Genomic DNA, 12371 nt, shown 5'->3' with positions numbered 1-12371 from the left:
AAGATATGAGACTGATAAGTTTATATCATATCATGTGTTTGAAGTGTATTAAATTAATAATTTGATAGGATTATACTATCCTATCATGTATTTGATTCACTCATTAAGATACTTTTTTTGCTAAACATTTTTATCTCCATTTTTTTTCACATAAATCAGAACCAAGTGGTAGACAAATTTGTTGTAGATTTATACGTCATAAAAAGACCAAATGATGGCGGATAGAACAACATACTTGTGGTTAGGGGTGAAAGTGGACTGAGCTGGGCCAAGCTTTGCCTCGAAAAGCCCAAGCCTACATAATTTTTTTTCAAATTGGCCTGGCCCAAGCCTAATACGAGTCTAACTGTTAGCCTAGCTAGGCCCATTTATAAAAAAAACAAATGGCTTGGCCTAGCCCGTTGGCCTGTTAAGTTTTAATTTCCAAGTAGAACCATGAATCAACTTTACAAAATAATCAAATTCTGTTGCTAAATCAAAAATCATAATTTCAACGTTCAAACAAAATCATGAATCACAACAAAACTCAAATAATCTGCATTCAAGTCACTCAATGTTCAAACTAAATAACATGTATTTCATCATATCCAACAAACAAATCCATACTACGTAAATTAAAATAACTACATGAATCCAACAAACACATCATGATGCTTGTAGTAAGTATAATCTCTCCCAAAAATCTTTTAATATATTCATATACACAATCTAACATGCTGAGATGTTAGTTCCTCCTACATAAGAAATAAATTCAGATTTCTATTAAAAAATAATCAAATATAATTAAGTTATAAATAATTGAAATTGATTAAATTTATATCTTTTCTTTTTTCTTCAAGACATACTTATTTTATTTTATTTAAAATAAATTGTATAATATAAGCCGGCCTGTAGGCTTATAGGCCAGGCCTTGTGAAAGTGAGCCTCCGGCCTTTTTAGTAAACAAGCTTTTTCAAAGCTCAAATCTGACCTATTTTACGAAATATATTAGATCAGGACTTGCCTGACATAGGCCGAGCCGTAGGCCCCTGTAGGCTGGCCCGGCCCAGTTTCGCCCCTACTTGTGGTAAAGGTAGTGTGGCAATCAAATCATTGAAGAAATCAGATTTAATGTATCTTGTTGTAATTTTCTTAGGGTCCATGACAAGTTCACCCCTGCCAAATACTCGTGAGTTTGGTGCCACATAAGTTGTCCTGAACTTAATTAACAGATGCAATAGATAAAAGATAGATGCAATAGATAAAAGATAGATGCAATAGTGTGAAGAAAGGTCACAACAATCCTTAAATTTGTGTCAGTCCTCACGCATGAAGACCTAACATTTCCTTTCTCACTGGGCAAGTAATAGTACAAAGGATATACAAAAAGAGCACCAAGCATGAAATAATGAAGACATGATTCCATTTCAACACAATCTCACTACATGGGTCAAGTATCATTTTTCGCCATGCATCATGATCCTCCATGAATACCTTAGATCCCTCAATTCTAAATGTTTCAACAAATCTGTTCATACCCCATGGCAATGCATTGCTTGGTTTGAGCAAGGAAGACGATGAAACTTTGTATGTGGATGATGACTCTGTATAGAACCTAAAATTTTACAAATTCTAAGAGCACACATCAAATGGGTTGTGTTCACAAACAAAATTCATGGAATAAATGAACCAACTCATGTGGTTACTGGTGCATGAGTGTTTGCCTACAAATGAACTTATCTCGAAGTGGGGTGGGGCTCCCTTCTGTTCAAATTGCTCTAATAAAGTGGAAGATGTTTTACATGTTATGCGTGATTGTTTACACGCTAAAAATCTCTGGACAGATTGGTTGGGGCATGGGGACACTAATGAGTTTTACTCCTCATCACTACAACAGTGGATTAGGAGTAATCTGGAAAGGAAATGGTATCATGTTCAAGCGCTTGACTGGAGAGACATATTTATGGTTTCTTGCTGGTTTCTCTGGAAGTGGAGGAATAACTCTATTCATGATAATGATTTTGTCCGTCTGTCTAATCCAGGTATGGTGATTTCTTTGTATATTTCTCAGATAAAATCGGTGTTCCTTTTAAATACTAGAGGAAAGCCTACTCGTGTGACACACAACCCATTTTGGAAACCTCTTCAGATAGGGTGGTGGAAGTTGAATGTGGATGTTGCAGTGTGTCTTCATTCCAACAGTGTTGCTTGTGGTGGTTTGATTAGAGATGAGAAGGGTAATTGGATTATAGGATTCACCTACCAGATTGGTGTTTGTTCCTCTCTAACAGCTGAGTGTTGGGCTATTATTAAAGGCCTGGAGGTAGCTTGGCGGATGAAGGCTACGCAGGTTGAGGTTGAAAGTGATTCTAGTATAGCTGTTCAACTTGTTACAGGACAGATTAAAAACAATTCCCTTCAAGGCCTTGTTCACGAAATGCAGAGCTGGAGCCATAATAGTTGGAGTCTGAAATTTAATCATGGTGGCAGAGATTCAAATTGTTATGCTGATTGGAGGGCTTCCTTTGCTTTCAAAAGGAACCAAGATTTAGAATTGTTTTTATCAGTTCCAGACAGCTTATAGTTGCTGGTGGAGTCTGATAGACTAGGTTTACTTTAGTTGTTTTGTTTTTTTTTTTGTTTTGGGCTGTGCCCTTATTATCTACTAAAAAAAATAAAAATAATAATTATTTCTCCAAAAAAAAGAAGAGAGAACTTGACAAATAATAACGATGATGATATATGAAAGATATTTATATAATTTGAAATTGATTGCTTTGGAATTAAAAAAAAAAAAAATTTCAAAACGCTACAATTTTTTTTTTTTTGGAAAAAGTTCACCAATGCCCCCGTGATTTTTTTTATCACATATGTCCCTGTGCTTTGTAAAAAATAAAAAACCACAGGGAAATATGTAATAAAAAACATACCTTTTTGCAAATCACAGAGGCATATGTGATACAAAAAAATCACAGTAACATAGGTGATTCTGAAGCATAGCACGTAGCATCGGTCAATTTTTTTTTTTTTTTTTTCAACCTAAAAAGTAAAACTGTCGTTTTGGTTTAAGTTCGTTAAAAAAAAAAAACACTATACCCTAACAAAAAATTCCGGTCATCTTGGAGTTGAGTTCCCAATAATTTTTTTGTTTGTTTGTTTATTCTGAGATGGAAGAGCGCAAGCGCGCGACCATTCTGATCACGAACGACGATGGAATCGATGCTCCTGGTTTGAGAGCTTTGGTTCAATCGCTCGTCAACGCCAATCTTTTCAATGTTCAAGTCTGCGCTCCTGATAGGTACCCTACCCCCTTCTTTGACCATGAAATTTCCATTAATTTATTTGGTTTGTTCAGTGGATTTAATTGGATCATTTGCAGTGAGAAGTCAGCTGTTAGTCACAGCATCACTTGGCTCCACCCGGTAGCTGCCAAGCAAGTCAACATTGATGGAACCACCGCCTTCGCGGTTTCTGGTTTGTTTCTCTTCATCTTCATACCAATGAACAACCACATTTGCAGGCTGCTCTCTCTTTGTTTCCTTTTATTAGTTCTATGCATAATCCTTTTGGAGCAGACAAGTGTTTTTGAATGCTCACTGTTAATCTTTGTTAGTCCTTCGACAATTTTTTTTCATTCCTTGTTAATTTTTTGTTTTCTTTCATTTCGTAACAGATCCACATGTATTTTCATTCTCTTAACAGTTTTTTTTTATCGCTTTTCCTATTTTTTTATTTTTTTATTTTTTTTATTTTTATGTTCTCTTTTGAAATGCTGAATTTTTTTTTCCCGATATTTCACATTACAAAACAGTGATTGCTTTAGCATTTGAATACTTGATGATTTCTCTTAAATTACTTTTATGTGCATATATTATCTTCTTGTCTTACATAGTGTCAACATGCAAATTCTTTGCAGGGACTCCGGCTGATTGTACTTCTCTGGGGATTTCCAAAGCACTCTTTCCTACAATAGCTGATCTGGTACCTCTGGCATTTGAATTTTATTTTTGTTATATAAGTTATCAGATTTTTTCCTTGCTATGCCTTCAGCTTATTTTCCAACGATTGAAGAGAGACCTTGCTCTAAATGGACTATACAAAAACTTGAAGGTTTTTGACAAAACATAATGGCATCATTTGATCGATATAGCTGACCTAACCTAGTGGAAAACGACTTTTATTGTTGTTGTTGTTGTTGTTATTCTTAAGTAGGTAGATTGCTGGAGCAGGCTTCTTTTACCTGATCTGCTATTCTGCTATCATCTTTCTTTATTATTATTATTATTATTATTATTATTATTATTATTATTCTGTAAAATCTTTTTTTTATCTATTTAGAGAAACCTTGAGAGGTCACATGTTCAAATCCGAGAAATAGTTTTTTTTTGCAAAAATGCAAGGATAAGGTTGCATCCGAGAATTTCCCTTATACCTATCCTCGCAAGTTGGGGTTACATGGGAATTGGTTTTTAGAATAACGTTGAATGGAGTTTATAAAACTTCTAGTGACATTGGGATTATGGCTTACAAAAGTAAAATCCAAAAAAATAATCCAGCTGGTTGTTGATGTGCGCTATATCCATTTGTGCAGGTAATCAGTGGCATAAACAAGGGTAGCAATTGTGGTTATCACATGTACGTAGCATTTTTTATTTTTGTTCTTCATGTCCTCACCTTTAGTTATCCTAACAACTTTAAACTTCTGAACTGCAAATTAATCCTTTTATAAATTTGAAATAAATGCATGTTTTCTGAGAGACAGTGAAGGAGGGGGCAGGATCTGAGTCCCTCTTCCTTTGCTAAGAGTAAGTAAGTTGTTATTCATGTCAAAATTGGCATCGTCCTTATGAAAATGATCTTTATTAATCTTTTCTTTCATGGCTGAAATCGTTATGTATGAGTGAGTGGTCTATATCAATTTGATTTTAAGATATCGATGTAACTCAACCATAAAACCATTTTTTCCATTGAAATTATTTTAATTTCAATGGAAGAAATAATTTCTATGGTGCTTAAAATCTATCTCATGCTTGGTAAAGAAACCTGGATTTGATAGAAAATGATGTAATAGAAGGACATTTAATTGGAGTATACCTATTGAAAACTTTTCCATTGACTCCAAATGACAGTAGACAATTATCATTGTAAGCTATGAAGAGATAATGATGATGTAATAACAGAATTGGGGGTGGTTAAGGAGAGAGAAAAGGAAGTGGTTGGAGACGGGGACAGCTGGTGGGCTTTGAATGGTGAGCATGATTTTGGAGTTAGTGGGATAGCAGCTTGGATTTGTTATATTGGGGAAGGAAGGCATAAAGGAGGGGGGATATCTAAGAAGTAAGAAGTATTGGGAGTATTTGGGAACTCTACAGGAATTGGGTTATGTTCGTGTAGGGGGAGCTGGGTTGCTGTTTTTTTGTATTTCTCTCTTTTTCATTTTGGTCACTGTTGCATTTGCTTTGTCATCGTTTCTGTTTAGACTTCTGTAATTAGGGAAAATTGTCTGTAATCGTTACATTGCTTGGTTGAAGCATTGCTGTAAGGGGATAATTTTCCATTCATGTTTACTAAAAGTTTTTTTGGTTCATCACATTTCCTTGAAATTTGAGGTGCATCCAGTTATGATTTACACAATTTTTCTCTCCTCTATAGCTGCTATTAGAGTATAAGTAGAATATTAGAGTATAAGTAGAATAGATCTATTCTACTTATACTCTAATAGCTGCTTCTGTAGTTATTTGTGAGGAAATTTTTGCCCATAGCTGTACTGAGTAGGTTCCTTTGCAGTGTTTACTCAGGCACTGTAGGTGGAGCTCGAGAGGCCTTCTTCAATGATATACCTTCTATCTCCATTTCTTATGACTGGTATTTATGCAACGTGGTTCTGTGGCTATATTTCCGGATTTATCTTGAATATTTGTTCTGAATAGAATTTTTAGTTTATTTTGTTAGTTTATAATTTAAACCAGTAACTTAATGAATATCTAAGAGTAATATGGCTCGTCAGCATTAGAAGCTATTCCAATAATCTTTCATCGATATCCTACTATAGCAACATCTTTTCATTTTCCTGTTTGACCATTTGGAGGTTACTTTATCTCTAGGATTAAAGGAAAGAGTAGCCTACATGACTTCACCCTTGCTGCACAAGCATGCATACCTATCATAAGTGCTGTGCTGGTTGAGATAAAGAATCAGAGCTACCCTCAAAAATGTTTTTTGAATATAGATGTGCCAACCAATGCTGCTAACCATAAGGTAATTGTAATTATTTTTTCAATTTGCATGTTTAGCTTGTGACAAATGATTAATATGATATATCCAATAGATTCATGCTATGATAAAAAGAACATGATATATCAAATTAAAATTATATGTTGGTTTTCTATGATTTTGTATTTTTTTCTCAAGAATTATTTTTTAAATATTTTATTGTTACTTTAGGTAAATTTACAGTAATTATTGCAGAATTTGATTCCCTTTAGGATACAGTATGGATTAGGCAAGTCCTAGAAGATTTGATTACTTGCTAGTGAAGTTTTATTATTCCTATTAAAAGGTCCTGCTGTATTTAAAACGAGGAACATATTCTTTCACATATTGTTCCAAGTATTCTCATTGTTTTCTGGTCAGTTCAGAATTCCTGTCTAGTAAAATCTTGGTTGTTGTCTGCTAGAATGATAACTTGCCCCGAAGAACCTGTCATAGTTATACCCCTTGAGGCAATTTCATAATTACTACTCTTATCTAGTGACTATGAAAGACTCCTTGTTAAGAAGAAAAATGTAGTCTTATGTGCTATTATGATTCGTGGAATTTATTATTTTGCATAACTATGGTGTTATCCTGCATGTAAAAACCAAAAATACTTCCCTTATGTCATGACAAGAATATATACTATCAAGGGTGACTAATCACGGAACAGCCACTTTACATATATGGTGTGCACATCTGACCTTCCCCAAAAACCCCCACAATGTTGGAAGCCTTTCTCACTGGGCTGCCCTTGTTACACTGACTTTTTCTGCAAGAATATATGGCTTGTCGGGCAATCACTTATAACTAATTTCCTGGTTGTCTTCTGTGCCTCTAAAAAAGGGTTACAAGCTTACTAAGCAGGGTAAAAGTATCGTCAAGATGGGATGGAGGCAAGTCACCTCTGAGACAGAAGGACAAAAAATGTCATCTGATATGACCAATATAGATGGGGAAACGCCTAAAAACTTTGACACATCATCTTTATCACCAGAACATCTTTTATTTATGAGAGAGGTGGGTTCATTTCCTTTTTCTATCTTTTTATTTAATTGAAACTCTTGATATTTCATTTGTATGTATATTATCATCCATTACCTTTAGATGAACTCCTCCCACTGTTATAAGTTCTACAGAGCTTAGTCTTGTGCTTTAGTATGCTATGATTGGACTTATTTTAAACAAAGGAGAGTGGAGACTGTAAGTATTCAGTTTCGTTAACTTCTGAAGTAGATGTGAAGTTATATGGAACCCTAAACAATCTTTACTTGGATGGACATTTCATAATCCTCCACTCCTCCGCTTTTTCCCAACAAAAATGATTTTCTTTAACTTTTGTAGGTAAGAGGTTCCCTACTTGATGATCATGATGATACGGATCACAGATCTTTGCAGGAAGGATATGTGAGTTTATATAGATATAAAATAATTAATTGAATACACAAATTGTAGCTAACATACTGAGCAATCTCATTTTTTTTAGATTACTGTTACTCCTCTTGCTGCTCTCTCTCATGCGGAGGTAGATTGTCAGGTCTATTTTAAGGATTGGCTACAAAGTGTCCCTGAATTCCCCTCTTCATCTGCTTTATAATGCTGTAAGACATAGCATGTATTTGTAGTTTATATGACCGCTTTGATTACAATATATTGATAGCAATAGTTGCGTTTACATATTTTGCACCCTTGCTAGTTAAGAATGTAGATGATTCTTCTGATATGAATGGAAGATCTAGGCAAGCTTTCATATGCTACGAAGCACGAACACTTCAAAAAACCTGGAGAGTCAGTGTTGGACACTCCGACACGTGGTCAACATTTTTAACACGTTGACCAATCCGACACGTAAATTTGACTGTGTCCGACACAGTCACAGGGTATTTTTGTAATAAAGTTTCAATTTTTAAAAATTAAAATACATTAATAAAATTATAATTGTGAAAAAATTAAAATACATTTAATAAAAGCTTAAAAAAGGGATTTGGATCCTCTTATGTGGAAAAGTGGTCATTGTTATTTGATCACAACCACTCATTGATGATGAGATAAGAGAGAAAAATGTATAATTTTTAAATTAGTAGTTGTAATCAAATAACATGACCACATGATCACTTTTCCACATGAAAGGATCCAAGATGAAAATGCTCCATAAATTAAAACATATATTTGTTAGTTAAGTTATCGAATATAAAATGTAATATATACTATATATATTAAAAATATTATTTAATCTTAAAACGTATCCCGACGTGTCGAAATCTAATTTTTTTTGGAATTGATGTGTTGGAATGTCGGTGTCTTGTTGCGTGTCGGTGCTACATAGTTCATATGTGTTTAAATGACATCACTACAAGTGTCATTTCAGAGCCAATTTAAGGATTGCCTTCAAAGTGTCCCTGAATTACCCTCTTCATCTGTTTTGTAATGCTGTAAGACATATCATGTATTTGTAGTTTATATGACCGCTTTGATTGGAATATATTGATAGCAATAGTTGCATTTACATTTTTTGCATCCTTGCTAGTTAAGAATGTAGATGATTCTTCTGATATGAATGGAAAATTTAGGCAAACTTTACAAATGACATTTCAGAGCCTATGGAAGGTGTCAGTAACATTTTTTTAAGTCAGCATTTGCTTGATATCATATGAATTGTGGACCTTATTCCTCATTCCATACAATGCCTATGTTCTTGAGGGGCATTCATAGACTCATAGGTTTTATGTCATTCCATGCCAAAACAATTACTACTAGGAGTTAAACAATTTGCGAAACGGTTTTTCATAAAAAGTTTTTATATAGAGCTCACCCCTAAATTTTTCACGGTCATTTCTAAGGGTATTGACCCTAAATTTGCATGATCAATGGCAACGTTTCTTATCCATGGGCAAACTCAGGAATAAAATCTAATGGGTCAATGTGTAAGTTGAACATTCATCTATTGGGATATGACCTCGAGATAGAAACCCGCATACTTTTTCTTATTAGAGATTATCTTCTTTGCCAATATTACAACATATCTGAGTCCTGCTGCATCCAATGTCCATGAGGCATGAGTGGAACCAAATTTGTAAAGTTGCGCCAAAATAATAAAAATATTATCGATGAAATGGGTATGCAAGTATTAAAAAATGGGATTAGAAACATGACAAGAAAATGTCATTTAGTTTTCTTTTATAAAAATGCAACAATTATGTGAAATTAGAAAAATACACGAATAAACAGGGTATTGATACTTCATCAGTTTTTTAATTTATTTTTTGTGGGGTGTTGGGAGTGGCTTCAAATGTTTTATTGAAAGCTGCAAGTTGACCATTAAACAGGGAGGGGAAATGTTCTAATACTTATTATGCCTGCGTTAACAAGCTTTTACATTAGGGTGCGTTCTGCTCATACATATCAGGCTCACAGTACATAGTCATAAAATATTAGTACCCTATGTACTTCTTATTAATTGCCTTTAGTGACTCCCAGTTTAGCCACGTATGTCATGTAATCATAACATCGCATCACCTCGTTGCCCTCTTTTTTTCAGGGGTTGTGACTTGTGAATGCTTTTTATCTGCAGATTACTGGAAGTGATTTCAACTCAACCTGTTGCAAAATCAATTATTTAGATCTGAAGCAATCTGGTTGATCCGATATGCATGTCATTGATCCATTATTGTCATGGGGCAACAAACACATTTCAACACAGTTTGTTATGTGATTGAATGAGAAAGCCTAATAAGTAATAACATATCGCTCGCTTTTGTATTGATATGTTAGCAATTCTTGTTATTTTGTCTTTATTGACATGAATTACACAGCTTGTTGCATGAATGAATAAAAATTTCCTTTATATCAATCTGATGGAAATTCGAATTGCCTTTTATATTTACATAGATGTCTTCTCTTGTGCACATCTTTTCTGCTGACTAGGACTTGCCCAAAACCACAATCACTGAAGATTTGCCGGTTATGGTGCCGTACTATATTATTTTTGTGAACTAAATTTGCAAATCTTGAATAATTATGGGAATTTCGAAAAAATATATAAATGATAGTTCACCTCGTTGATGACTTTGCTTTCTTCTGCATAGGCATGTGGGAGTATAAACATTCTTGCTTAAAATGTAATACTAGTTACAGCCTAACAGGTGCCCAGTAGGTTTGTTGTGAAACAAATTTCAAAAATCAAATTTGACCCCACTATGAATTAAATGGACGGATGCTTTTGTTTATAGAACAGGGTAATCTACTTACGCGGGACTCGCCCCCCCTAAAAAAAATAATATTAGGTTTTTTGGAAACAATATATAAGGGTTTTTGCTTAGTCTCATGTATTTTCAGCACGTGGTGGTAATACGGTCTTTTTTTTCATTCTCCTATTACAGAGAATAAGTTTCTGTTTAGAAAAAAAAATGCTATAAAGCTCATTACTGCTGACTAAATTTTAACTTATTACAATTTATAGTTCAATGAGTAATTACATGACAAGATCACATAAACACCTCCCAAAATATTTATTTATTTATTTTTAAAAAAGAACACTTGAGATTGTACTCGACACAAGTTTGTGTAAACATCATTTCTCTTGCAGAATACATATTTAATATGCAGGTTGTGCTAGCAATTCATAGTAGCTTTCACACGTCAAATTCAATAAGGAAAATAGAGGAACAAACGACCATTTCAACTGCTTAAAATCGACAGCTTACCAATAAAAAAACCCAATTAATGACTTCTTTATAATATTACTCATGCTGGGCCGGGCCGGGCCGGGCCCCCTACAGGTTCTGAAAGTTTATGCATAGATTGAAAGCATTTGAGGGGAAAAAAAGATGGGTTTTAAATATGCTCTCAGTGGATGCTTTACAAGGGGGAAAAAAACAAAAATTAAAGGAAGAGAATCATTCTATGTGGATGCTACAAAAGTTAAAAGGAAAAAATAAAGGGAAGAAAGGAAAAGAAAATAAAACACTGTGTATTGACATGATAAATATTTTATGTACATTGCGAGCCTCTTCTCAGTTCTGTTTTGTGCTTAGCCTTCATTTTTTCGATGGCAAAGAAGGTGAATGTGATTCCACTAGTATTGACCAGAGGACGTGCACGTCTTCATAGGGGCAAGATTTGACATCTTCATACAGAATGTATATCCCTCTTCCTGAAACGTTTAAGCAAAATTGTGAAAAATTATGAGTGAACGAGAAGAAAGAAGTAAACAATGATAAGCGCCTAATGGGATGATGGTATGAAGGGAAAAGTTGAGAGAGTGAAATACACGTTTCCCAGAATTCAAATGGCAATGCAAAAAGGAATGCATGGAATTGCATACTTTCACTTCATTTCTAGGAAATCTCATTGGGATTCAGGTGAAGGAGGGAACTGTATTGCATGTGATTGACTGTTTCAAGAGCAGAAGTACTAAAAACAATGTGAAGAAGAGGAAACAAGCATTTCTGTGAACACTAGCATGCGTAAGAGAAAACATTGATAATGCAACTATGAAAAGTGTAATGGAAGTACTCTTCTTTTGAGTGGAATGCAACCGAATCCAAAGCTTCTTCAGTGGAGAGATCAGGAGGGATTGCAGCCACCCCATTTGGTGAAGTGGGTGTGGCTCATGCAGGTGCAACAAACTGGAGGCAAATAATAAGTGGAGGAGGGTAAGAGAGATAAAGAGGAACCTCTCTATTGCCTTTGCTTAAACAAGGGTGAAGATTTTGCAATGTCGCTTTACATGTTTTGGGACAATTTTACATTCCCTTGCAGGCAAATCATGAAATGCACATTTGTTGCTGGTACTCTGTCCCTTTCAAACCTTGTATCCCTTATAGAAGAAGAAGAAAACACTCCACCAATCAACTGTGCATCTCACACTTTAACTGCTGAAAAAAGAAACAAAGAAAGAAGCCACTCTTGGTATCCATTTTCTCTTTCACTAAAGAGTAGCTTATAACTGAAGATACACTTCTTTTCACCATCATTTGGCATCTGGTACATTTTCGGAAGGTTTACTATTTGGACACACGGACCCCTCCTCTTGCATTTCAAGCAAGTACAAGCTCCCTTTTTAAGAGTCTCCAACAAGGTGCACAAGGCTTTGTTCCCTATTAGTCCACCTGTTCCATTAGGGTGCCTTACAAGAGTGA

General features: G+C 34.7%; 1 protein-coding gene across 1 annotated transcript; it reads left to right on the top strand.

Annotated features, from left to right (window-relative positions):
• The first annotated feature begins 3088 nt into the window (after positions 1 to 3088).
• LOC133299098 (uncharacterized) lies at positions 3089 to 10084 on the top strand. The gene is made up of 10 exons (XM_061498521.1): positions 3089 to 3277; positions 3359 to 3453; positions 3896 to 3960; positions 4571 to 4614; positions 5767 to 5844; positions 6084 to 6237; positions 7078 to 7251; positions 7576 to 7638; positions 7718 to 7832; positions 9803 to 10084. The coding sequence occupies exons 1-9, from the start codon at positions 3147 to 3149 to the stop codon at positions 7826 to 7828; spliced, it is 915 nt and encodes a 304-aa protein (XP_061354505.1). The 5' UTR covers positions 3089 to 3146; the 3' UTR covers positions 7829 to 7832; positions 9803 to 10084.
• Positions 10085 to 12371: the final 2287 nt, after the last annotated feature.

This window comes from Gastrolobium bilobum, unplaced genomic scaffold, assembly GCF_033153095.1.
Source record: "Gastrolobium bilobum isolate Gb01-03AN ecotype WA unplaced genomic scaffold, APGP_CSIRO_Gbil_v1 utg500, whole genome shotgun sequence".
Classification (NCBI taxonomy): Eukaryota; Viridiplantae; Streptophyta; class Magnoliopsida; order Fabales; family Fabaceae; genus Gastrolobium; species Gastrolobium bilobum.
The sequence above is the reverse complement of the archived record's forward strand: the minus strand, read 5'-3'. Positions and strand labels throughout refer to the sequence as shown.